Raw genomic sequence first — 25262 nt, forward strand, 5'->3', positions numbered from 1 at the left:
TTTTCTACAACCCAGGAAGCAAAGGCATTTAGGGGAAAGATTGCTTATGTCCAGGTCAGGGAAGGCTCTAGGAAAGAGGTAGCATCTGCACCTGATGTTGTCCTAGAAGAGCCAAGATTACATTTGATGATGGTTCAGAAATGCAACTTAGATTCATAGTTACTTCTCTCCAACAGCTCAGCATAAAAGGTGTTTTCATAAAGTACAAATCTCTATCATTCTCTTAAAAAACCCTACTCTACACCCTTATGCTATTCTAGCTATTATCACACCTCCCATCCAAACTCTAATTATATAAAACTACTACTTTGGGCTTCCCTGGTGGCGCAGTGGTTGAGAGTCCGCCTGTCGATGCAGGGGACACGGGTTCATGCCCCCGTCTGGGAGGATCCCACATGCCGTGGAGCGGCTGGGCCCGTGAGCCATGGCCGCTGAGCCAGCGCGTCCAGAACCTGTGCTCCGCAATGGGAGAGGCCACAACAGTGAGAGGCCCGCGTACTGAAAAAAAAAAAAAAAAACTACTACTTTATGCTGCACACCCACTTCTTCTTTCATTATAATCTGTTCTTCTTTCACTATAATCTGACTTCTGGCCCCACCCTCCACTGGTAGACTTTTTACTCATTTAACAATCACCTGACCGAACCCAATGGTCAGTCCTTTCTTGCTACCACTGCACCTGGTCCACACCTATTCAATATATTGTAGCACTTAGTACACACACCTGAGTTTCACCATTCATCTTTGTATCTCAGTACTAATCAGGTGAAGTCACAAGGTTGATGCTAAATGTTGGTAAATTCAACAAAAGTTTATTGCACACTCTGTATCAAGCACTATGCAAGGTGCAGGGGACACAGAGAAAACAGTCCCAACCTCAAGTTCACAATCTATAAGCACAGTGCCAGCACTCAATCCATGTTTACAGCAGTGCTTGAACCATCCCTGTTTTTACAGATGAGAGTAGTTAATCTGGCCAAGGATAATAGCCAGTTACCCATGGACCTGGAGAACTCAAATGTAGGGTTGTATCCTTTCGTCACTAAGGAGGCCTATAACATACGGCCTCTTAGATACTATGCTATGCTCACTCAATATTCTATGCAGTTTACAGATTATCAATTTATTTACTGATTGATTGATCTTTGGCTACGCTGCATGCAGGGATCTTAGTTCTCTGACCAGGTATTGAACCTGTGTCCCCTGCAGTGGATGAACAGAGTCTAAACCCCACTGGACCACCAGGGAAGTCCCAGGTATCAATTCATTTAATCTCTCAACAGTTCTATGAGGCAGGTACTATTATCTTCATTTTACGAATGAAGAAACAGGCACTGAGAGACTAAGTAATGTGTCCAAAATTACATAGCTACTTAAGGGAAAAGCTAGGTTTTCAATCCCAGGCATTCTGGCTTTTTACTACACTATACTGTCTCCTGATAGTTTTCTTTCTTTGAAAGGAGAGGGGGGAAACCAGTCCTTTGAAGATATCACCATTTTAAGAGAGAAGTAGTATAGTAATGGGGTAGGAGGAAATATATTTGGCAAAGTACACAGCAGCCAGTGTCCAGAGATTCTTGATTGCCTAGTTGAACATTCTGAAGTTTTTCTCTAAACCAGTGGCTATCAACCATTTTTTCCTACAACCTGTGGTAAGAAATAATTCTATACTGCAACCAAGTACATGCAGATAGACACACATACACATACTTTATATAATACCTATATCTATATTCATGATTATATGCTTAAAACTTAAGTTTCTTAAAGAATATTTCCCAGTCCATGTGCCATCTACTGATACTTTTTATTCTATTTTATTCTATTTTACTTTGTTTTTTAAAGGCTGATTTAACTCCCTAAATTGACTTCATGATCCACATTAATGGGTGGTAACGTAGTATGAAAAACACTTTAGGCAGCATGCCTAAAAAGTACTTTAGGCACTGTTCTCTGAGACAAGTTGTAATAATAAAACCAATGATATGCTTTGGAAAAATAAAAGTAAGCAGCAGCAAAAACGGTTAGCAAAAAGGAGACCAGGTGGGAGAATGCAACACTAATACAGGAGAATGAATGGAAATGTAGAGAACATTTCAGAAGCTTTTGCTTAAGACAGAATATTATGAACTTACTGACTGGATATGCAGGGAAAGGGAGCGGGCAGAACCAGAGATAATGCTGTGGTTTCCAGCTCAAGTGGCTGAGCAGATGAAGTTCCTTTTAAAGGAATGAGGAAGTCAGGGGAGGAGGCAAGTACAGATGACCCTTAAACAATGGGGGTGGGGATGGGAGTTAGGGGCCCAACCGCTCCACAGAGTTGAGAATGGGGGGATAACTTTACAGTCAGCACCCACAGTTCCACAACCGCAGATTCAAACAACCACGGATCATGTAGTACTTGTACTATGTATTTATTTGAAAAACAGGCATGTAAGAGGACCTCTGCAATTCAAACCTGCATTGTTCAAGGGTCAACTTTAGAGAGTATGTAAGATTATTGGGTTAGCGTTAGAGTGTTGGTGGAATTTGGAGAAAACTGGTAGTAAGTACCCTGACTATAGCACAGGATTTGAGATTAGAGCCAAACAGAAATGTAGGGTTTAACCCAAGAGGGTAGTTCAAGTCATGACAGAATATGAGATGCCCCAAAAATAAAAGAGAGAAGAGAAATTAGGAGAGTAGTATGCCTTTATGGTTAAAAGAAAAAAAAGGGCCTGAGCGGAAAAGAAGTTACACAAGGGAGGGAATTAAGAGTGGCAGGTGCTACTGAAATGGAAAAATGAGGACTGAGAAAACAGCATTTCTAATAAGAGTAAGAGGTACCTTGAGTAGTGTTGGAAGAAGCCAAGTTCAAAGGGTTAAGCAGTGAGTGATGGTAAGAAAGTGAAATAAATTCAAATTTGTCCAGACCCCTCCCCATCTTGTCTCGTCCCAGAAACACTGGTTGGATTTGTAGTCACAGGGCTCTTTCTTTTTTCTTTTGCGCTCTGTGGTCTTCCAGATAGTGATTTGAGTAATTAAGTCAAGCTCTTCTTAGATGTGTCCTTAGCAGTCTTAGGTGAAAACCTGCTTGTTGGTCTCTTCCGCGCTGTCAGCGCCCGGTACTGGCGCCCGGCTTGTCCCCGCTCCCCGCCGCACCTCTGGCCTTGATGTGGGAGGAGAAGGCAGTGATCATTTCCTGGGCGGTGAGGTGCGCGCCGCGCATAATCAGGCGATGCCCGTCTCCTGGGGAAGAAACAAACGAGTCAGGCACCGGGAGGACGGCGGGGCAGGCGCCGAGAGCTAGCGACTCCCTCCCGACTCCCAACCAGACCCACCGAACAGCACGTCCACGCAGGGCTCGGAGCCGTCGTGTCTCACGTCAGCTATCACCGAGCAGTTGAGGTTGGTGCAGCGAACTTTCTCGCTGCTCACGGCCTGGAGGAAGGTCCTGCGGTGAGAAAACGGCGTGAGCGTCCGGCAGAGGGGGCTAGACCCCCGGCGGGAGGAAGGCGCGCCCCTTCGCGTCCGCACTCCTTCCCCCTCGTACCTTGTCGACTCCACGTTCTCCTCGAAAGGGCAGAATTGAACCCGAACCTGCTTGACAGAGCGTAGTCCGAGCCGAGCCAAGGCCGCTGCCATGGTGACCCCCACCCCGGAAGGACTCGTGCGGGCGGAAGTGTCGCTAGTGCGAGACGCTGTGGGTTGCTACGCGCTTCCGCAGTCCCCCGACCTCCGCCTCGTGAGGCTTCTCTGGCACGGTCGGTGGTGCTGGTCCCCAGGCCGCCGCCCTGGGCTCCCCAGCCGAGGAGGAAGGCCAGGAGGGAGACAGATGATTTCGGCACAGGGTATGGGGCGCCCAAACTACGCTGTCAGTAAACACTACCTGTCATTAATAGCCCCCTTTACCACGGTGAAGACAATAAATACTGCCAAAGCCGTTTGCACCTGGCTCCGATAACAAGTCTTTTGCAGCCTTTACTCCTCTGTACCCTGCTGTGCCAGATCTACGTTAACACCGTCTTAAGTGCTGGTCCCTTCCAAGGAGAGGGCACCATCACGGCAGAGATTATAAACCTACCAGAGGGTAAACTCCACTCAGGTAGTTTAAGATTAAACACGTGGAACTCTAGAGTAGCGAAGCTTACACGTGAAGGTCCTACAGCCCAATATTCTTAAATGACTAAAAATAGTGATAGGGAGGGGAGTGCAGGGTACTATTATATAGTATACGCCGTGGGACTGATTTAGGTGTAGTAATTCCTATTCCACCTCTGTGGTTCCTGATGAATTAACTTTGTAGTAGTGTCCCGAACTTTCTGTGTTTAGCCTGGCTCCTGGGACTTAAGATGAAGTGGCATCTAGGCTCCCTGCTTTCTATTGCTTTTTCTCTTTCCCTTTCCCCTGGGATCCAACCCTAAAGCCTTACTCCCAGCATCTAGCCCCTTACTGCTAGTGTCTAGCTCTGAGATGTCTTCACTGATGGGGAACTAAGCCCAAGCCTCCCAAGGATGCTGACCTCCAGGTTTCTAAGTCCAGGCTCTGTGTAGCTTGTGGCTCTCAGGTATGCTTTCTTCCAAGCTCCCAATTCGGCTTTTTAAGTATGCATTTCTAAATGTCTGGGCTTTTTCAGACAGAGATAGGGAGTTCTGACGGGCTCTGATTAGGGTCCTTAGGATTCAGAACTGGTCCTCAGGCAGGAAAGAAAAGGTAAGTGCCTGCGGGGATGCTGGTGCTGCCTCAGGGCAAGCCAGGCCTGCTGATTTCCTACCAGGTAAGCCTCAGGGCTATGTCCTTCTCCCCACAGTGTGCTTAGCAGCTGAGCTGTCTGGGCTGGGAGTACTCCAGGTCGAAGAGGGGGCTCCAAGCTCTCCAGGCTGTTGAGGCTGCTGCTGGGCAATTCCATGGTCTGGACCTCATTACATGCACCTGGTAAGGCAGGAGTGGAAGGCAGGTGGCTGGCGGTGTGGGGGGGGAGGGGGGTACACGCAGAAGCCAGATCAATGATGAGGATGGGGGATGCGGCACATAAAGTTATGAGCTAGGGGCAAAGAGAGCCTGGAGTTGGGGAAGGAGAATGACTCACAGCAACAGGGAGGCCCCCTGTGGACTTGAGTCTTGGGCAGGGGCTGCTGCAACAGACACAGCAGGGCCCCGTCCAGCCGCTGGAAGATGCTGAGCGTGGACAGAGTCTGGCGAAGTTCTGGGGACAGGCCCCACTGCTCCTCCTCCAGCAACTCCCTGACCACTCCAAAGTCTTGTCTGAGCTGCAGCGCCCCCTGCAGGCTGAAGGCCAAGGTACAGTGTGGCCACCTGACCCTCCTGCCTCTCCAAACAGCTCTGCCCCACCCATCCCCTCCCTTTTTTTCAGTTCCATTCATCCCCCTGCCACGGCCTCCTTTTCTCCCCACCTGAACCGGATCCCATGGGTGAGGATGTGGTCAAGCCAGGCACCCAGGATGGCAGTCAGCGCCTGGCTGAGGGCAGGGGCCTGGGCTTGGTGTGGCAGTCCTTGCAGTCCTTGCAACACAGGCTCCAGTACCCTGCGGACCACCAACCCAGCATACTCACTAGGAATGCTGGGAAGTTCTGGAGTGAGAGAAGAGAAAGGACAGGATATGAGGCTAGGGAGATCCATCAAGCCCCTAATGGAGCATTTGGGGGAAGAGGGTAGGATTTCAGGGTGAGGGGACACAGAAGGTGAGGACAGGATGGAGACAGAGGAGTGGAGCCAGGAATTGGAGGGGCCAGGACACTGTTACCCCCTGAGAAGCCTGGAAGGGAACGCTGGGATGAGGACTTACCAGGACAGAGACGATGCCGCCAGTACCGACCCCGTGGCATGTGGAGTTCGAAGTCCTGTGTGGCTCGTTTATGACATTCTTGAAAAAAGAGACTTAGTGACTCTTCAGGCAGGAGCTGTGGGGATAAGGAGAAAGTAAAAGGGGCTTATCTCTGAGGTACTTGTCAAGTTATATGCTCTTCTAAATCTGAGGTGTTTAACCTGGTATCCATAAAGCCCCAGAACAGAATTGTATGCATAATTGTATGGGCTTGGGCATTTTCTGAGGAGAGATACTATAGCTTTTATTGGGTTTTCCAAGAGGTCTGGACCGAGGAAAGATTATGGACAGTTGCCCTAAGATTACCCTGCTCTCCTCAGCTTGGTTCGGAGGATGGAAATCCTCCATGTTAATTTTGTTCCATAGGAACGTTAATAGGAAAAAAAAAAAAAAGGGAGACACCCTCACCACTGCCAGTGTTCAAAAGCAGATGCTAGAGAGAGGTCTGCATGATCTACAGACAGGCAGAGGCTGAAGAAAGAAAAGGGAATTGTACGATCTTCTGTCTGTCATCTATAAAAGGAAGGCAAGAACTGTGTGTAGACCAGGAGCAATGAATATAACTTTCTAAGATTCAGGAACCTTTGGAATGTCCTCACACTGGATATTCTTTATAGCCACTTCCATTTCTCCAGAGCATTGTAACCCACAAAGCAAGAAAAGGCACATGTGCTGGTTTGGTTTCTTTGGTTTGATAGGATTTGTTTTTGGAGGGGGAGAAGACAGCAAAAAGGAGGGTTCTCTACAGCCCATCTAAGAGAAGAACCCAAGAAGTGGGGTGTGTAGTGGCAGGTCTAAGGAAAAGGTGACTGTATACTGAGAGCCTGAAGAGAGGAAAGGACCTGGCGGGGGCCAGACTTGGTGGGAGAGAGCCCATGTGGCTCCTGATACATGGGCTGTCTCCCACCAAGTCTAAATCCAAACTCTTCTTCTCTTATCCCAAACCCCAGAACCCCCTTCTTCCTTATATATAACAAAGAAATTACCCTTTTGTCAACTGACATTTGTTAGGAAATTCTGCACTCAACACTTGGAAAATACAAGGTCACACTATGGGACAGTTTTTTCTGTGGGACACTACAGTCCAGCTGAGGAGAAAACTCACATCTGATTCTTCTTTTTCATCCCAGTGCTGTATGTGGTAGAATGCCCAGAGCAGATGCCCAACCAGGCAGAGAAGCAAGGCATGAAACTGCTCTGGACAGTGTTTGGTTCACACGATGAACACACTCTCCCTGCCCCTTTTGCTCTGTTCTCACTGCAACTACCAAGAGCTGGACCCTTCTCATATTATGTCTCCCCACCTCCCTTCTATCCTGACCACTATAGCTGGATCAGACTCTATCACTGTCTTCACTGTTCCCCTCCTGCTCTTACAATGGCTCCCTATCACTTAGGAGATAAAGTCCAAAATCTGTGGGCTGGTGTTCAGTGCCCTGCACAACTTGATGACAACCTACTCCTTCACAATCCTCCACCCCCACCCGGTGCACATGCGAGGGCAAGTGTATGCTCATACACACACACACACACACACACACACACACACACACACACACACGGAGCTTCTGCTTTGGTCAGACCATCTCGCCAGTACTCCCCCAAGGAACTATGAACTACCCACATCCAGTAACCCCTGCTGCTCCTCTGAGGCTGCCCAGCCACCAGCTTGAGCCATAGACCCTGTAAGGAGCTTCTGTTACCATGTGTCCACCAAGGCCTTCCCTCCCCAGAGCTCCCACAACCGTCACTGTCCACCCTACTCATGAAAAGCCTGTTCTGGGACATGTTGAGTTGAAAGAGGCAGCAGTAAATTGAGGTATAAATGCCCAACAGGCAGATGCAGATGGTGGATTAGGGCTAAACTGGGAGGGGGGTGGTCTACAGCACCAAGGCTCTGTGGAATGCAGAGAGAAAAGGAGCATTGGTATGGGGGCTGGGCTCTACAGCCATGCCCCTATTCAGGGCAGAGTAGACATTTGGGCAGGAAGAGAAAACAAAAAGCAGAGAGACATCATCCATAGTAGGAACAGATACTGTGTAAAATGGGGGAAAGTTAGAAGTATAATAGTTTAATTCATAAATTTAGAAGAAAAGAAGAAAATATTAGAAGAAACAGCCAAGAGTGGATGAAAGTTAGCACTGTGGAACAAGGATCAGAAATCGAAGTTGGGGAGGGGCAATTAAAGTGCTATTTTTTCATTAGAAGCCTTCTAAAATAATATTTTATTTCAGTTTTAATAAAAATACAAATTATTCTTTTAGAAAACAGGAGAAACATATCAAAAACTAGTAAATAAAAGGAAAAGTCAATCATTTATCTTGCTTTTTCTCTACAAATTATACCTCAAAGTAACCAAGTAATTTATTTTATTTTATTTTATTTTTTTTTTTGCGGTACGCGGGCCTCTCACTGTTGTGGCCTCTCCCGTTGCGGAGCACAGGCTCCCGACGCGCAGGCTCAGAGGCCATGGCTCACGGGCCCAGCCACTCCGCGGTATGTGGGATCTTCCCGGACCCGGGCACGAACCCGTGTCTCCTGCATCGGCAGGCGGATTCTCAACCACTGCGCCACCAGGGAAGCCCTAACCAAGTAATTTATGAGGGCAAGTTTCACTTTATAAGAGTAATCCAACTAATGATAAAGAAGGAATGATAGAATCGGAATGTCACCTCCTTGCACCCTCTTATGAAATAACAGATCTAGACAATGATCATCAATCATCAGTGGATGTTAACATCACAAAATGAGAGCCTGACATGGGAGTTGGGGGTGGGATATATAAGTGAAATAAAGTTGACCATGAGTTGATGAGTGTTAAAGCCTCAGTGGTAGGAATATGCGGGTCCATTATACTCTTCTCTGTACTTTTGTCTTTTTTTGAAATTTTCCGTAATAAAGAGAGGACAAGAAGTGAAGAGCAAGAAAAGATAAATTTAGTGGCGATTCCAAGGCACTGAGTTGTTCTACCACCACCACAACCTCCTCACCAACCCCAAAGCTGGCCCCTGTCAGGTCGCCTGCTCTCCTTACCTGGATCTGTGCAGTCAGCTTCTGGATCTCCAGGCCCAGCTGCTGCTCCACCTCCGAGGCCAGACTAGACAAAGCTTCTGCCTCGTATAATAGAGGCTTTGGCAGAAACAGGGAGTGAGATCCAAGCCCAGCCCAGGATGCTCCCCTCCCCATTCCCTAGCTACTCACAGGTAAATCCTTCTGGATCAGGAGCAGGAAGGAACCTGGGGCCCACGCTGCCAAATGCTGCTGAGTTCTGCCCCAAAACCAGAGCAAGGTGGTCTGCAGGGTACAGAGCCCCAGGGCAAGGGGGTCAGGACCTGGGGAGAGGAGGGACAGAGTATCTGAAGGGCCATGGAACACCTTTGGGAGGAGACAGGCTTCAGAACAGATTAAGGAATAAAGGAGATATCCTCAGCTGTTCTCTTATCCCCCCATCCCCAATACCTTGTCTCACCTGGAGGCCGGCAGAGGAGCAGTCCTGACCTGGATTCTCGAAGGGCATCCAAGAGAGGAGGGAAGAGCTGTTGCAAAAGTTCAGTGGTATGAGAGGATGAGGGAAGGCTGCTCTTATTTCCACTAGCAGATCCCAAGGCCTGGCAGAAGCCTGAAGATGAGGGGGTATGGTTTGATAAGGAAGGAGCAGTCTGGGGCTTGTGTCACTGCCATTGCCCCTTCCTTCTCACCTTGATCCCAGCTCCAGATAAGAGACTGATGAATTAGGTTGTGACACAAAGAAGCCAGCTCCTTCTCACACTCCTGAGGCAGTGATGCTAGTGGGAGAAATGACTGGATCCTGAAAACAGGGTCCCTCTTTTGCCCAACACTGTCCCCACTCAATGATGGGGGAAGAGGGGAGGCTTCCCCCAAGACTCAAGGCTGGCGTGGAAAGCAAGACTTTGCCTTGAAAGCCCAGAAGCTATAGCCTGAACCCCCAGGGGTGGGGTGGGGTATGTTCATTCTAAAGAGCCTGTTTTTGTAGTCAGGTGGCAAGTGAGTGAGGTGAATACAGAAGAGATCCCAGCCTTCCCAAACTCCCACCCAAGCCCATTACTCACCCTGACCCAGTGCCTGACTCAGCTGTTGTGCCGCTGCCCTGGGGTCCCTCCAGGGTTCTAGACTTTGGTCCAGACTCTGAGCACAGGCTGCCCACAGCATGGACCAGTACTGGCTCCACAGGGCCCCAGCCCCTCCAAGCCCCAGTCCACTGCTGGTTGAACCAGTCATGCCCCCCATCAGGCCCAGTAGCCCTGGCAGCAGCTCCTGCTCCTCTTGGCACCGCCTGCGGACCTGGTCCCTCAAGTCAGATCCCCTGAGCACCTCATCCAGCCAACCTGCCACCTGGCAACCCCGCTCCCCCGTCAGGAGGCGGAGCACACGGGCCGGGGGATAAGGGCGCGCTGCCCCTGGAACGTAGCTCAAGGCTTTTCCCTGCAGCTGGTGGTAGACGGGAAGTGCCAGCAGCAGGTCGGCGATTTGGGACGATAGGCCCGGGCTGGCAGGCGCCTGGCCCAGAGCCCGAAGCTGCATCTCGATAGTAGCATCCAGGCGCTGGGCGGCTAGTCCGACGGATCGTGCCAGGAGTAGCGGCTCGGGTGTCTCCTGAAGGCCGCTTCGCAGGACCGCGCGTCCAGAAGGGTGCCCCAGCAGGTCGCGGCACAGCTGAGGCAAGTGGCCAGGGGATGGAGCGCCGGGACTCAGGATCCTCAGGAGGCGCACGGTCGCCTGTAGGTGGCGGGCGCAGTCCTGGGCGTGGAGGAGCTCCTGCCGCTCGTACTGCAGCCGCAGCAACACCGCCCGGAGACGCTGCAGCGCTGGAGGGGTCGGGCCGTCACCCGCCGGCTCCCGCCCCCAGTCCACAGCGCCAGCCTCACGGCGCTCTCCTGCGTCCGCCGGCACCGCCCACCACGGCTGCCCTCTCGGGGCTCCGCCGGGCCGTGGGTCCAGGCAGGGGATGCTTCGGGCAACCGGTAGCCGCAGCCAGCCACGAACGTCCCGGAGGAGAGCGCCTGCCCGCTTTCTCTGCCACTGCTCCTCCTCAGCGTCCCCGGGCTGCGCCCGTAACGGCGGCACGGTAGCCAGCGGAGGCAGAAGGCCACCAGAGCGAGACGCTTGAGCCATGGGACAGCTTGTCCGGAACGAGGCTAACGATTCCCACCTCACAGTACTGCCCAACGCCCGCCGCAGCCGAGGCTCCGCCCCATCCCCGGAGCCGTCATCTCTGGACCGGGAGCCGCCGGGACCGTCATGCACTCTCTCGCACTCCGTAAGCGGAGGCTTCTGCCCCCAACAAAGATGGCTGCCTTCTCTGTCCTACTCTGATCTTCGGCCGGTGTAGAATGCCAGACTTTCATTTTCGGGTCATGTTGACGGGGATGGCGCCGATTCCGAAGACCGTGGGGCTGGCCAAGCTAGGTAAGCAGGTGAGACAAGACCGGAGGGGGTCCGGGAGGACTGGGGCAGCCCCAATTAGATCTGTTTTCAGTAGGCTTTTGTGCTTCACGCGATGGGCAGAGGGCTCCAGCTCACCTACCCCGAGGCCCCCGACGCGCCGCCGCCTTCCTTTCCTATAGACTGTCCTCTGCGGCCCGGCTGCCCGCTGGGGGTCGCTGCTGTTCCCAAACTCTGCAAGGAATTCGGTCCTGAGGACTACGGCGACGAGGTAGAAAGGACTCCTTGAGAATTTCTTGGTGATCCAGGGGTTAGGACTCCGCGCTTTCACTGCCGAGGCCAGGGATCAGTACCTGGTCTGGGAACTAAGATCCCGCAAGCCTGGCGGCGCGGCCAAAAAAACAAAACAAAACATAGCTCTTAGCTGCCTTTCGGCCCGTTCCCTTTACGGTCACGCCTCTTTTCAACCTTCCGTGTTGAGCCCTTCCCCGGCCCGGCGCCGCGCGGGGCTCCACCAGGGCTTTGGAGAGGCGTAACTGTGGGCCCTACTCCCAAGAAACGGAACGCAAGTGGAGGGGGGCGGGGACGACTCAACGGTGATAAATGCTTTAAGTGAGCAGGATCGGGCAGAGGAGGGTCTCTTAGTTGAGGATTGGGGAGTGGGTAGGAGTTGCTTGGGGAAAGATACTATGAACAGAGGGAACAGTGTGAGCAAAGACACTAAAGCAAGGACACGTTAAGAGAACGTCACTGAAGTGAGACCTTAGTTATGGGTTTGAGAGAAGAGGCGAGCAAGAGGGCAGCAAGTAGTTTGAAAGTCCTGGTCTGGCACATGGGTTTGGGTGTCCTGAAGAAGGTGGTAGGGTTATAGAAGGAGGGACAGGATCAGATTTGGGAGCACTGGAAAGCTATACTTCCAACTGCTACCTGGTTACCTCTAAAACCAAACTCAACAAGTCCAGAAGTTAATTCATCATCTTTGCAAATTCGTTGCGTTTCCTCTCATCTTAATCTTGCTTAATAACACAAACTTCCATCCAGCTGCTTAATTCTGAAATCTGAGAATCATTCTACATATTCCTCCCCTTTTCTTTACCTCACCTGTGTAGTCAGTCACAAAATCTACTTCTGAAGTGTTCTTCTATCAAATCCATTATTTCCATTCCTACTTCTGCTGCCACTACCTTAGTTCAAGAACTCATTCTTTCTGGCCTGAACAGTTCTAATGACCTGCTAACTAAACATTTCACCCCTAGACTCATCTCTTTCCCCAGTACAATTTCATCTGAGCATTTTGCTTCCCAGATTAGATCCACTTCCATCACTAACAGGACAAAGTGCAAACTCACACAGTGTTCTTCAGGCACAGCTCCTGGCTGCATCTCTATTACAACAGACTCCTCACCCATCTCTCTGCCTTTGCTCATTCAGCACACACTTACTGAGCACCAACTGTGTACTGAACACTGTTTTAGGCACTGGGAAGAAAGCAGTAAACCAAACAGACAAAAATCCCTATAGTCAATGAATTAGCAGTGTCTAGTGGGGGCAGCCAGTCAACAAATAAATGATATAGTATGTCAAATATGAGAAGTGCAAAGAAAAATAAAGCAAGAAGGAGGATAGGGAACACTGGAACTGAGAGGTTTTGTTTTTTAAAGGGAGTGGTCAGAGAAGTCCTCCCTCAGAAGATTTAAGCAGGGATCTGAAGGGGATGAAGGAGTGAGCCATTCACTGGGGAAAGAGCATTCCAGGCAGATGAAATAACAAATACAAAAGCCCTGAAATGGGAGCACACTTGGTGTATTGTAGGAACTTCAAAGGAGACCACTGCAGTTGGAGGAGGGTGAGAGGGTAGGAGATGATTTCATGAAGAGATTTGGTGACCAGATCATGTGTGGCCAGGTAGTGAATTAAGAGAGTGGTATAGACTGTGTTTTGGGGAGAGATAGACGGTCAAGGCAGTCCTTTTTCTGTTTGTTTTTAAAGATGGCTTACACTAACTAAGGAAACAATCCTCATTAGAACCACAGAATGTACAGGCCAGGCCTTGAAGAGTCTTGCCTCATTTTGTGAATGAGGAAGCTGAGGTCCAGAGAGGTTAAATGACTTGTCCAAAATCAAACAGCCCAGTAGTGGCAGAGCCAGAACTAAGATGCAAGCAGCTGTGCTCCAGCACAGTGTTCTCTCCAGTTCTATGCTACCTGGCTAATTCAGAGAGCAATAAAAAGCAATGAATAATAAGGTTTTAAATTATATAACATAGGCTATGTTAATGCAGCTTGGTTGAATGAGGGCAGAGATAACTGGAAATGAAAGGGTCTGGGAAGGCTTTGTGGGGAGATGGAATTTGAACTCTTGAAGGTGAGGCAAGTTGTGGTGAGAAAGAAGCTCAGAGCCAGGAGGGATTTGAGGACAGCTGGGGGAAGACCCCAAGGCTGGAAGGAGCCTGGCGGCAGAGGGAGGACAGCAGCTAAGTAGGAGAGGATTGCAAGGGAAAACTGGAAAGGTCAGCCAGGGAGCTTTTTGGAAGGCTCCGAATCCCAGGCTAGACTCAGTCCTGCCTGTGGTCCTGGCAGTGGGGGATTACTGGAAAATTCTGAGTAGGGGAGTAATTGCTGAGAGCTTAGTTTGGGGGAGAAACAGATAAAGTGCAGGGAAGAGGCCAGCCAGGAACTGTGGCACTCATTTAGGCATTGAGGTAGCCCCAGGGTGGATTATATAGGGGTGTTCATATTCAAGGATATGGCAGGGGACACTGCTGGAAGAGCAGGTAAGAGGGCTCCATTTCAGGGGCATCAGTGTGGCTGACCTAATGGCAGGATGTCAGAGAAGCCTGGACTGAATGCCACCCTCAGCTCTTGGGAAGGCAAAAGAGTTAGTGAAGGCAGGTGATACATGTGAAAGTCAGGAGCAGCATGTTTTTTTTTTTTTTTTTTTTTTTTTCGGTACGCGGGCCTCTCACTGTTGTGGCCTCTTCCATTGCGGAGCACAGGCTCCAGACGCGCAGGCTCAGTGGCCATGGCTCACGGGCCCAGCCGCTCCGCGGCATGTGGGATCTTCCCGGACCAGGGCACGAACCCGTGTCCCCTGCATCGGCAGGCGGATTCTCAACCACTGCGCCACCAGGGAAGCCCAGGAGCAGCATGTTTTGAGGTGCTGAGCAGGGAGGGGTCAGCCAGTAAGGTTTTCCAGGCTGGGTGGCTGGTTAGTGGTTGCCGTGGTGGAGCGGTCAACCCAGCCAAGCTCCTTGCTGTCTCCCAGAGTTCCCCACAACATCAACCTAATCTCCCCTCCCCTCCCCCTCCCAAGACATAGTGGATTTTCTTCGACGACTTGTGGAGAATGATCCCTAGGGCCTGCATCGGATCCGTGTGGGTGGGAGCGGCAGGTGGCTGCAGCTGTGGCACCATGGTGGGGAGTGCAGGTGCCAGGCCCAGGGATTAAGGCTGGTACCCTGGGGGGGGGGGTGGCTTTCAGATGCTCCTCTCTCTCATGTTCTTTCTTTCCCTTCTCTTTCTCCCTCCTGACAGACTCCCTCCAGACCATTTCTGTTATGAGGGGGAAACAGCTGGACAGAATGACAAGGCCAAGGAGGCTGAGAGACTGGGCACCTACTGTGGTCTCCGAAAGTCCTTCCTATACTCTCCACGAGGGTCTAAGCCCTGCCCTCAAAGCCTTTCTGCCTCGGCATCCTGCCTCAGTGACTCAGACAACCTGCTTCAGGTGGCCATGCCGCAGAGGCTCCTGCTGACTGAAGAGGTGAGACTCTAGTTCTCCCAGTCCCCAGATTCCCATGTCTATATTCTCTCCTAATCTGGATCTTTCAAGATTCGTTCATACTGCTTACCTCCCTTTCACTTTCTCTTTTCCTGCCACCTGCCCTTCCCCTCCAGGAAGCCAACCGCCTGGCTGAGGAGCCAATGTCTGAGCAGGAGCGCATGAAACGGAAAGCAGAGAAGAAACGACTCAAAAAGAAGGTAGCTGGAGGGCAGAAAGAGTGGGAGCCCAGGGCTTCCCTGGTGGCGCAGTGGTTGAGAGTCTGCCTGCTGACGCAGGGGACACGGGTTCGTGCCCTGGTCTGGGAAGATCCCACATGCCATGGAGCGGCTGGGCCCGTGAGCCATGGTCGCTGAGCCTGCGCGTCCAGAGCCTGTGCTCCACAACGGGAGTGGCCACAACAGTGAGAGGCCCGCATACTGAAAAAAAAAAAAAAAGAGTGGGAGCCCAGAGGGACTTGGGGGAGGGGAGAGAGCTCTAGATGGCCAGGGGGTCCTATGGGGCTCAGGGGCTGCAGGGTCTCCTGGAGGCCATTTGGTGCAGTGGTTCTGGAGTCACACTATGCTGTCTGGGCTGGAATCTGCCTCCTTACTATGAGCCCTCTGCCTAGTGACTGTCTTATCTGCTTTTCCACCTGTAAAATGAGGATGACAACAAAACCTACCTCATAGAGCTGCAAGGATTAAATGAGATAGTGTATGCAAAGCTCTTAGTACGGTACCATGGCATGTGATATATATTGTCCACATGAAGAATTGGTCTCAGGATACAAAATATGTGTGTGGGGGGGTGTTTAAGTATAGTGCTCAAAATACATCTTCCTCTTTCTTGTCATTGTCATTACGGTGTCAAAAGGATCGGAAGCGAAGAGAGCGTTTGGAGCAGGATGGTGGGGAGTCCAACGCAAATGTCTACAGGCAGGTACTAAGAGCACCAGGGACCAGGAGGTGGGGGCTGGAAAAGCAGGCAATCCCAACACTGCACCTATTCACCTTCCCTCCAGGCCGAGGCATTGCAGATGGGGATGGGAGCCCCCCGTCCAGCTCTGGGAACCCAGCTCAGGGACAGTGTTGTGAGGAAGAGGTAAGAGCCCCCTTCCTTCCCATTATGGTCTCTGCCCACCCTCTCCTCCCACTACTCTAGGACATACCTCATCCCTGCCCCTCCTTAACTTTCTTTTCTGCTCACAGGACCCACTGGATCTATCTAGTACTTTTGTGTCTCTGGCTTTGTGCAGGGTTGGGGATTGGCCCCCCAGTGCCTGCAGAGAAAAGGGACTGAGTCAGGAGCCCCAAGGCAGGAGCTTGGGTCCCCAAGAGAAGATGAGTTAGGAGGAAGGAAGCACTCCAAAAGAAGAGAGCCCCCGGCAGAGTCATAAGGCAGAGGTGAGGAGGAGGGCAGAAGAACCTCAGCTGCAACCAGTGGAAGGGGCGCCAGAGGGCTCTGGGGAGTTACGCAATCTACAGGAAGAGGGCAGTGACCACTAGGAGTTCTCTGGCCCTATAGGATTAAGAGACCTGGGATCGGGGCTTCCCTGGTGGCGCAGTGGTTGAGAGTCCGCCTGCCGATGCAGGGGACACGGGTTCGTGCCCCGGTCTGGGAAGATCCCACATGCCGCGGAGCGGCTGGGCCCGTGAGCCATGGCCACTGAGCCTGCGCGTCTGGAGCCTGCGCTCCGCAACAGGAGAGGCCACAACAGTGAAAGGCCCACGTACCGGGAAAAAAAAAAAAAAAGGAGACCTGGGATCAAGCTCCATCACCGTCGCCCTGACCCCAGGTAGTTTCGTCTGAAAGAAAGTAGGGCTGATGCCATCTTGCAGACCTGTCACGAGGATTACATGAGTTGCCTGATACAAACTGTTTAAACAAAGGAGAAGGATTTGGGAAGGCGGAGGCCTTGAGTCCTGCTTGACTTTGCTTCCCATTCCTAGGCATCTCTAGAATTGCTGGCAGCTGCCTTACAACAGAGCCAGGAGTGATATTCTTTCTTTCTCCTTCCTCACCCATCCTTCCCTGCGATAGCCCCATCTGAACCTTCCTACCCTCTCTCCTCCCCAGAGTTTGGTACCAGCTTTGGCCAAAATGGTTTCCACCACAAGGCCGTGGTCCTCTTCACCCAGGCCTCGAAGCTCAACCCCCGGGACCACCGGTAGGTGGAGGGGTTGGCCTCTGTGCTGGGACATCAGGGCGAGGCCAGGTGCCGAGGGAGGACCTGGACTTTTGGCCACTTTGTCTTTATCAGGTTACTTGGAAATCACTCATTCTGCCATGAACGGCTGGCTCAGCCGGTGTGGGCCCTGGCTGATGCCCAGATAGCCCTTACTTTGAGGCCTGGCTGGCCCCGGGGCCTCTTCCACCTGGGCAAAGCCTTGATGGGACTGCAGGTAATGGGTCTGAGTCTTCTGCTTCCGCAAAAGAGGAATTTGAGTGGGATCGGGTGGGGATCAGGTCTACACTGACATTTTCTAGTTACGCTACTACCACAATGTCACAATGTTAGTGGTACTCGGAACTGGAGCCAGTTTGGGAAAGGGGGCAGTTTTAAGTTCCCTGACCCCACTGACACCTAAACTTTCCTCTTTCTTATTCCTCTGGGACCGAAGCATTTTGAAGAGGCAGCTGCTGTGTTCCAGGAGACTCTGAGAGGCGGATCCCAGCCTGACGCAGCCTGGGAGCTCCACTCCTGCCTTCTTCAACTCGCTCTGGTAAGGGGACCAGACCCACTCTCATGCTGAGGGGGAAAGAGAGAGAACTGGCCAGGATTGCAACACCAAGTGGTGCTGCTTTCTGCCTCAGGCAAATAAGGGGGATGGGCAGGGATGCACGGGATGAGGGGGGCACAGGCAGCACTGCTGGAAGGAGTATCAGGTGCCCCTCCCTCTTCTTTCTCAGCAGGACCAGCGAGGAGGAAGCCCTGGGCCGCCTCTGTCAACTGGATTCACCTATGCATTTCCCCATGTTGAGCTGGGGCCTTCAGGCCTCCTCTCCCTCAGTTGCCCTGGAAGCACTGCTCCGAGGGCCCCTGGCCTTCTGTCTCCACCCTTGCATTATCCCCCACATCACCTGAGCCACTCCAGCTGGTCCCTCCCCCATACTCAGAGCAGAAGGCCCTGTCCTCTCCATTTCCAGGACTCCTCAAAGGGCTGGGGCATCCTGGGACTTGGGCCCCAGCACCTACCTCACACCAGATGAAGGAGGACCTGTCCCTAATAAGGCAAGGCCATGTGTGCATCCCACAGGGATGAAGGACACCGTGTGGTAGCAGTTCACTGCACATTTTGAGACCTGTACTCTAAAACCACGGTTGGGAACATCCCTGGCAGTCATGCCTCTTGCCACAGAGACCTTCTGATGAGAGAAAGGAGCCCTACATCCACTGCGATAGGCTTTCTTTGGTTCTTAAGCAGATGGCTTCTTCTGGGAGCAGTAAGGAAAAACAAAATCCCCCAAGGCTCAAGAAGGGATCTGTACAAAAGTTCAGGTTTTCAGACTATAACAGACCTGGCAGTGGGGGCATTTGAGGCTTGCCCTGCTTCTTGGCCCTGGGGGACTCACTCACCGGCCAGAGCTCTGTGCTCAGGATGGGGTCACAGTAATGAATAAGGCCCAAGTCTCGCCCTTCAGCTTGACAGATGCTCACTTCTTCCTAATCCCAGTTCTTGCCCTGTTTTCTCAAGCCTGAGCTCCTCATGCCCCGTTTCCTGTCCACACTTCTCTGCATATTCTAACCTCTCCTTTGCCCAATGGTCTGATGCTCACCTCCTCCCACTGCTAGAAGATTCACCAAGGGTTTGTATTTACCAGCTTACCAGCTCCTGCCTGGAGCTGGCAGAGCCCATACATCTCCACGTACCTGCACTGCTGGCTCTCCCACTGATGGGGCCTTAGCAGGTACCCAGGCTTCTGCTACCTTGGTCATGGTCTTTCTCCACTCCAGCACTGGGCATTGTAACCAGCCTTTCCCCCATGTGAATTTAAATTACTTAATTTTTTCCACCCAGGGTCACTGCCCCTAAAGAAGGCTAAAATCCTCTACTTTCTGTATAAGAATCACGACCTTCTGGTTTCTCCTCTAAGATCCTGGCAGCTGCGCCTGGCTGGTTCCTCCCTAGCTCTGCCTGGGACTCTCAGTTCATTTAAATATGGATCTACAGGGGACTTTTAGGCCTCCAGAATGCCTTTCCTAGAGGAACCATTTATCAGGATGAATGACTCTTGCTGCCCTATGGGTCTTATTCAACACCGTTTGCACCCAGAGATAGGAGATGCTGAAGCACCTCTTTATTTAAGGCAGTCCCAAATTCTTGTTATTACTTATGGTTTCAGGCCCCTTAAATACTGTATGACAGATTGAAGTCTGCCATTACTAGTTGGGTAACCTTCAGCAGATTTCTTTTTTTTAAAATTATTTATTTATTTATTTTTGCTGTGTTGGGTCTTCGTTTCTTTGCGAGGGCTTTCTCTAGTTGTGGCATGCGGGGGCCACTCTTCATAGCGGTGCGCGGGCCTCTCACTAACGCGGCCTCTCTTGTTACGGAGCACAAGCTCCAGATGCGCAGGCTCAGTAATTGTGGCTCACGGGCCTAGTTGCTCCGCGGCATGTGGGATCTTCCCAGACCAGGGCTCGAACCCTTGTCCCCTGCATTAGCAGGCAGATTCTCAACCACTGCGCCACCAGGGAAGCCCTCGGCAGATTTCTTAACACCTGTGTTTCAGTTTCCTCATCTGTAAAATATGGGCAATCCCTACTCCACAGGGCTGTTGTGAGGGCTGAAAGAGAAAGTGTGAGAACCTACCTACCCAAAGCCTGGTACATAGTGGGTGTTAAATAAACTGATTTTTATCTGCAATTGTCCTACATATTCATGATTCCAACACTGGGAAGAGGAGTATGAGTGAATTAATTGCTGCTTATTTCACAAAATACAGAGTTTGTGGGACTGTGGTTCTCAAAGCGTGGTCCCTGGGCCACCAGCATCAGTGTCACCTGGGAACTTTTTACAAATACAAATTCTCAGGCCCCCTCTAGACCTTCTAAATCAGAAGCTGAAAGAGTGGGCCCAACAGTTTGTGTTTCAATAAGCCCTCCCAGTGATCCTGAGGCACCTGACGTTCGGGAAGCTCTGCTCTAGGACCTAGCAGAGGAGACACCCATCCAGGAGGCCATTTTGGTGGGACAGGTTTGAGTTTTGTTTATCCAAGTCTTGATTATAAGAGGTGGTAGCACTGGGCTAGAATTTAGGAAGCCCTAAGTAGCAGAGGGTTATGGCTCAGAGCCAGTTAACTTGACTGAATCCTACCTTCCTGACTAGAATGATTTGCCCTGGGAGTTCTTTGCTCATGCCCGGCTGGCAGGGGGGTAGGGTTTGGGAGAGGTAGTTGTGTGTGTTTAAGGGGTGATTATATCACAGTGCCTCCACACCAGGCCTGCTCATGTGGCCCTCTTGTTCTGGACTGGGGCTAGGAAGGTTGGACTGACATGCTTTGGGGACTCCACTAGGGCTCCTGGCCCCTCAAAGAAGGGCCACCCACCACTACTGTATGGCATCTTTGCTTTCAGGCTGAGCTGCTCCTTGCTCTTCCAGCCCCTCAAAGAAATGTCCCCGCCCCAGTACCTCTTAGACTGTCCTGGACTTGAATCTTTCCCAAGAGCCATAGGACTCCTGACACCTTGCCTCCACTTTGTCCCACACTCACACTGCTAACTGGTAGGGTTCTGACCCAGCGGGCTGAGTTCTGAGTCCCCAGGGCTGGGAGGCAGAATGACCAAACATCCTGGTTTTCCTGGGACTGAGGGATTTTCAAGGCTGTGGAGCTTTCAGTGCTAAAAGTGGGAAAGCCCTGGGCAAACAGGAATGAATTGGTCACCCCAATCTAAAGGTTCCAGAGAGGCAGTCTTTAGAAGGGGATGAAGGGAATACAGATGGAGCCCTGAACAGGAACCAGGGGAGGTATGTGTGTTATATATGTGTACTGTAGAGGCAACACAGGTGCAAGGGATACTTTTCGTATATAATAGGTGACAGATTCTTAGCTCTGTACTAGTAGTCATTATCTGTTCCTGTCAATGATGTCATTTTCCTTCCAGTTGCCCAGGGTTTCAAGGTTGTCTTTGACTCCTCCAATCTTTGGTCACTGGAGAAATTACACTGATTCCTGTTTCATAACAACCTTTCTCCGCACTCCAAGACTGGCCCTGAATTCTCTCTGCTCTTACTTTTTGCAGTGGCCAGAGCTACACTCCAGATGAGCCTGCCCTAAACATTGCTCTTATACCTCTCTTCCCTAAAACCTCCAAGAACCATGACATGCTCCGTCTACAGTACAATGCCTAAATTCCTACCTTTGGCTCTTCCCTCTCTCTGCTCTGTGAACACTTCTTTCAGTTAGTAGTCCCAGCCCCACTTACAAGCTTCATGACATGATCATGGGCTTCTGTGATTTCATTCTCCTTATCCTTAAAATGAAATTAAAGTCTCTTCTCATGGGATTTACTGTAAAGATTAATCCATGCAAAGCATTTGGAACTGTGTCTGAAAATGCCAGGTTCCTTTCTGCCGTCCAGCCTTGTTCACTTCCCTGAAATATCCTTTTCTGGGACTTCTACCTGCAACTGAGGCCCTAGCTGACACACACCCCTCCCCCCACCCCAGCGCTGGGTGGATTATTCCCAGAGCATCCTGAGAGTGGGATTGTGGCACCTAAGCATGGGAAGGTCTGAGGAGGGAGGAAGGACTGATAGGGAGAGAGGGGAAGCAGGAAGACCAAGCCTAAGCATGGTCTCCTAAAGATGAACAGGGATGACAGGGCATGGGGGAAGACCTGCATCACGGGAAGTGTTCCTTTTCCCTCCCCATCACATGCAGGAGGATGATTAATTACCACCGTTAGAAATTAATCTCAGAAATGTCTGCCGGAGGAGGTGGGCTGGGCTCTCTACCCTGCAAGCAGCTACTCTAAGCTCTGCCTCAGCAAGTGGGACCAGTCCTTCCCACCCTCCCGCCACCACCATCATCCTGGTGGTGACCATTTCCGCCCAAGTGCGGGGCGGGATGGAGGTCGCAGAAGCAGGGGTATGTCCCCTCTCCCAGAGCTCATCACTTTGCCTGTGTCTCAGCGTAGGATTCTCTGTGGGGCCAAGGAGAAGGGTCAGGACTCTATTTAACAAATGACCTCAGGGTGGGGAAAAAGGAGAGTCAGGCAGGACGCTGTCACTCTAGGGCCAGTCTATTAGTTAGGTGCAAGGTCTCCCAGGTGGCAGCTGATCAAACGCCGGGTGGAGACCTGGAACTAAGGCGGCCAGTAGAGGAGGGGTACGCGCCCGCAGCTACCAGAGTCCCATATGCCCTTCCCCTCATCCCGCAGTCTCCAGAGCATAAAGCTGACAAGCACCAGCTCTGAAGGCGTTGGATGCCTGGGTTCACATCCTAACCTAGGGGTTTGTTCTTTTGTAAAATGGGCATAATTATATCACCTACCTTATCGGGTTGCGTGAGGGTTAAAGGAAACATCGGATTTAAAGCGCTAGGCACGGCGCCAAGCACGGAATCTTCGCAATAATCAGCAGATTCTGCTCTTACTGCTGGGAGCGCCAGGATTGAGGCGTGCTTCGGCGGAGTCTCAACTTTATTCTCAACAATTGGGAAAGGTGGACGTCTGGACTGTGAGCCGGAAGGGGCCCGGGTCGACACCCTCCCCTTTACCCCGGAACCCAGACAGGCCGCGGAGGCGCGGAGTCCAGGGCCCCAGAGCCCTGGAGGTGGCTTTGCCTTCAATCGTCCACCTGTATCTCCTCGTCTGACAATTGGGGCCCAGAGTCAGGCCGGGCGGGGCCCGGGCAGAGGCCTGGGGCGCCGTCAGGCAGCGCGAGGCGGCACTGAATTTCGGGGGACAGCGAGCGAAGCGAGGCCAGGTCGGCGCGCATCTCCTCCACGTCGCGCTTGAGCTTGGCTCGCCGGTTCTGGAACCACGTGACGACCTGCGCGTTGGCCAAGCCGAGCCTCGCCGCCAGCCCGTCACGCTCGGTCGGTGCCAGGTACTTCTGGAAGACAAAGCGCCGCTCCAGCTCCAGCACCTGCTGCGCGGTGAACGCCGTGCGTGACTTCCGCCGTCTGCGGCCGGCCCGGCCAGGGCCCAGCGCGCCTGGGGCCGCGCGGCCTGCGGGGACAGGGCGGGGGTCAGCCTTCTTCTAGCTTGCGGGAATCAGGCTTCGGTCTGGGAGGAAAAGCGGGGGTGGGGTCAAACCAGCGAGAGGGGCGTTGGTGCGGAGCGAAAAGACGGACGGGAGCCAGAACCGCCGCCCCTTCCCCAACTTTGCGAGGGGGGAGGGTGGTATTTCAGCCCGGGGGTGGAACCGGCCACTGGGGTACTGGATGCAGGAGGCTGAGGGTATCTTGCGGGGACTGGGGAGTGGGAGGAGGGCGGGACAAGCCAGAGAACTGGTGCACGGTCAGGCGGTCAAGGGCGGGGCCTTTGAGGCCTTCCGGAGCCCCTGGTGGAGCGGGCTTGCAGGTCTGGGCCAGCACCACAGGCAGGGGCGGACCATGGTCAGAGTAGGGGCAGCCAGCCGAAATGGTGAGTGTAAGAGAACCTGCACCGTGCCCTTCTTTAGACTCGTGGGTGTCGGGCACTCTCGGCTTATTCTTTTTGACACGGGCGCCCCCTCCTCGAGCCCAAAGGGGAGAAAGTGGAGGTACAAAGGGCGAGCAAAGGCGGAGTCCAGAGTCCCGCGGCCCTTGAGGCTCCAAGGAACTTCTGCTCCTTGCGCCCTCTCGAGAGGAGAGCGGCTTGGAACGGAGCTCGGTCACCCGGAGAGGCCCGAGCCTCGCCTCCCTGCACTTTGTGCGCCGCCCTTGCCCTAGCTCACTCATTTACAGCCTCCAAGCCAGGCCTTTTGTCTCCTCTCTGGCCTTTCTCTGTCGCGATTGCCCCGCTCAGTTCTCGACAGACTGGCCCTGCCCCTCGGCGCTGGCGACCTCCAGGAGCGGGCGCGGAGCCTGGGAACTAACGGAGGGGAGGGGAGAAGAGGGAGAAGCAAGCCCCGGCACGTGGGCTGAGGGCAGGGTGCGGATTAGGGTAGCGGCCAGGGTGAACGAAGGTTCGAGACCGGGAACCTGGAGGAAAGAAATGGGGAGAAGGCCAAGTCACAGTGAGCGACCTCGCCGGCGCTATACCTTCAGAGGGCTGCGGAGCGTGCCCGTCAAGTACGCGGAAAGTTTTACTAGTCAGCTCCTCCAGCGCGCACAGCGGCGACGTGGGACCTTGGTTCGACTCTGGAAGCTGCGACGCAGAGGGTCCTCGGGGAACCATGTGCGGGCCTAGGATGTCTGCGATGCTGAAGGGTGTCCGGGGTGTCCGGGGCTCGGATCCCGAGCTCATGGCCAGCCGGGCTGTGGCGGTCCCGCCGCGCTCGGCTCCGCAGCTGCCTGGGCCCCAGCGCGGCTCCCGATCTGGGCCCCCAGCCTCAGACCCGCCCCCCGCGCTGGGCCCGAGCCTCGAGTGCCCCTCCTCCTGCGCCCCCACCCCCCAACCCGGCCGGGTCCGCGGTGGGTCTGGAGCTGGTAGACGTCCCGGCAGCGGTATTTCTACAGGGTGGGGAGGTGTGGAGAGAAACCGGAGGAACAACCCGCCAGGCCGGGCCGCAGGGCTGCTCTGCGCTGCCGGACGCGGCGCAGTGCACACTCGGGCTGGACCCTTCCTGGGCGGCCCCCAGATTCTGTATACCACAGACTCCCCGCCTAGCCGCAGCTCTGGCTCATAAACTCGTCGGCAATAAAATTGCTTTCCCTGGCCCCAGCGGCTGGGGAGTTGCAAAATCCCGAAAAGGGAGAGCGGAGCTGGCAGTGGTAGGATACCCAGTCTCACCTAGTAAGGACCTCTGTGTCCTGACCTGGCCCCCTCGTTCCGCCCCATCCCTGCGGAACGCTCTTAAAGAGGTCGGACGGCTGGAAGCTATTAGTGCGGTGCTGGGGGCTGGGGGACTTGCAACTTGGAAGGACCTGGCCGGGCAGAGCGATTGTAACCGGGAATACTGGGGATGTCATGGGGAAGCAAGTGCAGGTGAGTGGACTCTGCTGGCTCTCTGGCTGGACCCAAGGCTGTCCTGCTAGGGCTCAGAGGCCCTGAGGAAGTCAAAACACATGGAGAAGGGGCCGGAGACCTCCTGGGCCTCAGGAGAGAGGACACAGCAAACCAGAGCTAGTGTTACTGCCCAGGAGGGGTCTTTGCCAGTGAAGCCTGGGCTTCCTGGTTAC

The 25262-nt window shown here is 52.8% G+C and overlaps 4 protein-coding genes across 7 annotated transcripts; 1 reads left to right on the forward strand and 3 right to left on the reverse strand.

Annotated features, from left to right (window-relative positions):
- Positions 1-796: 796 nt before the first annotated feature.
- On the reverse strand, positions 797-4354 carry MRPL53 (mitochondrial ribosomal protein L53). Its single transcript, XM_059078992.2, has 3 exons — positions 3533-4354; positions 3321-3433; positions 797-3228 (listed from the first exon to the last, which is right to left on the reverse strand). Exons 1-3 carry the CDS (start codon positions 3622-3624, stop codon positions 3095-3097), a joined length of 339 nt encoding a protein of 112 aa, XP_058934975.1. The 5' UTR covers positions 3625-4354; the 3' UTR covers positions 797-3094.
- CCDC142 (coiled-coil domain containing 142) lies at positions 3697-11737 on the reverse strand. Of its 4 annotated transcripts, XM_067007360.1 has the most exons (10): positions 9897-11737; positions 9525-9611; positions 9296-9445; positions 9028-9158; positions 8860-8955; positions 5787-5901; positions 5394-5571; positions 5069-5261; positions 4754-4911; positions 3697-3773 (listed from the first exon to the last, which is right to left on the reverse strand). In XM_067007360.1, the coding sequence occupies exons 1-9, from the start codon at positions 10957-10959 to the stop codon at positions 4795-4797; spliced, it is 2130 nt and encodes a 709-aa protein (XP_066863461.1). In that variant the 5' UTR covers positions 10960-11737; the 3' UTR covers positions 3697-3773; positions 4754-4794. The 4 variants fall into 4 exon arrangements, with proteins under 4 accessions (XP_066863461.1, XP_058934970.1, XP_066863460.1 ...); XM_059078987.2 differs by lacking the exon at positions 3697-3773 and having other exon boundaries at positions 4494-4911; positions 5069-5268; XM_067007359.1 differs by lacking the exon at positions 3697-3773 and having other exon boundaries at positions 4709-4911.
- A 3036-nt stretch (positions 11738-14773) lies between these two features.
- TTC31 (tetratricopeptide repeat domain 31) lies at positions 14774-19859 on the forward strand. The gene is given in 10 exon segments (XM_067007362.1): positions 14774-14991; positions 15126-15210; positions 15857-15920; positions 16020-16092; positions 16200-16388; positions 16941-16987; positions 17063-17158; positions 17252-17393; positions 17613-17714; positions 17902-19859. Coding segments are annotated over 10 exon segments (1128 nt in total). The 5' UTR covers positions 14774-14961; the 3' UTR covers positions 18202-19859.
- Positions 19860-22780: 2921 nt separating this feature from the next.
- LBX2 (ladybird homeobox 2) lies at positions 22781-24387 on the reverse strand. The gene is made up of 2 exons (XM_059079236.1): positions 24183-24387; positions 22781-23166 (listed from the first exon to the last, which is right to left on the reverse strand). The coding sequence occupies exons 1-2, from the start codon at positions 24385-24387 to the stop codon at positions 22781-22783; spliced, it is 591 nt and encodes a 196-aa protein (XP_058935219.1).
- Positions 24388-25262: the final 875 nt, after the last annotated feature.

The sequence above is a fragment of the Kogia breviceps genome, chromosome 11, assembly GCF_026419965.1.
Source record: "Kogia breviceps isolate mKogBre1 chromosome 11, mKogBre1 haplotype 1, whole genome shotgun sequence".
Classification (NCBI taxonomy): Eukaryota; Metazoa; Chordata; class Mammalia; order Artiodactyla; family Physeteridae; genus Kogia; species Kogia breviceps.

Coding starts and splice junctions, on each gene's coding strand:
- MRPL53 (XM_059078992.2), bottom strand. CDS start 3,624: ATGGCAGCGGCCTTGGCTCGGCTCGGACTACGCTCTGTCAAGCAGGTT. Junction 3,434..3,532: donor GAGAACGTGGAGTCGACAAG/GTACGAGGGGGA, acceptor TTCTCACCGCAG/GACCTTCCTCCAGGCCGTGA. Junction 3,229..3,320: donor CTGCGTGGACGTGCTGTTCG/GTGGGTCTGGTT, acceptor TTTCTTCCCCAG/GAGACGGGCATCGCCTGATT.
- LBX2 (XM_059079236.1), bottom strand. CDS start 24,387: ATGAGCTCGGGATCCGAGCCCCGGACACCCCGGACACCCTTCAGCATC. Junction 23,167..24,182: donor CGCTCCGCAGCCCTCTGAAG/GTATAGCGCCGG, acceptor CTGTCCCCGCAG/GCCGCGCGGCCCCAGGCGCG.
- CCDC142 (XM_059078987.2), bottom strand. CDS start 10,959: ATGGCTCAAGCGTCTCGCTCTGGTGGCCTTCTGCCTCCGCTGGCTACC. Junction 9,612..9,896: donor GAGTCAGGCACTGGGTCAGG/GTGAGTAATGGG, acceptor TTCTCCCACTAG/CATCACTGCCTCAGGAGTGT. Junction 8,956..9,027: donor TGATCCAGAAGGATTTACCT/GTGAGTAGCTAG, acceptor TTTCTGCCAAAG/CCTCTATTATACGAGGCAGA.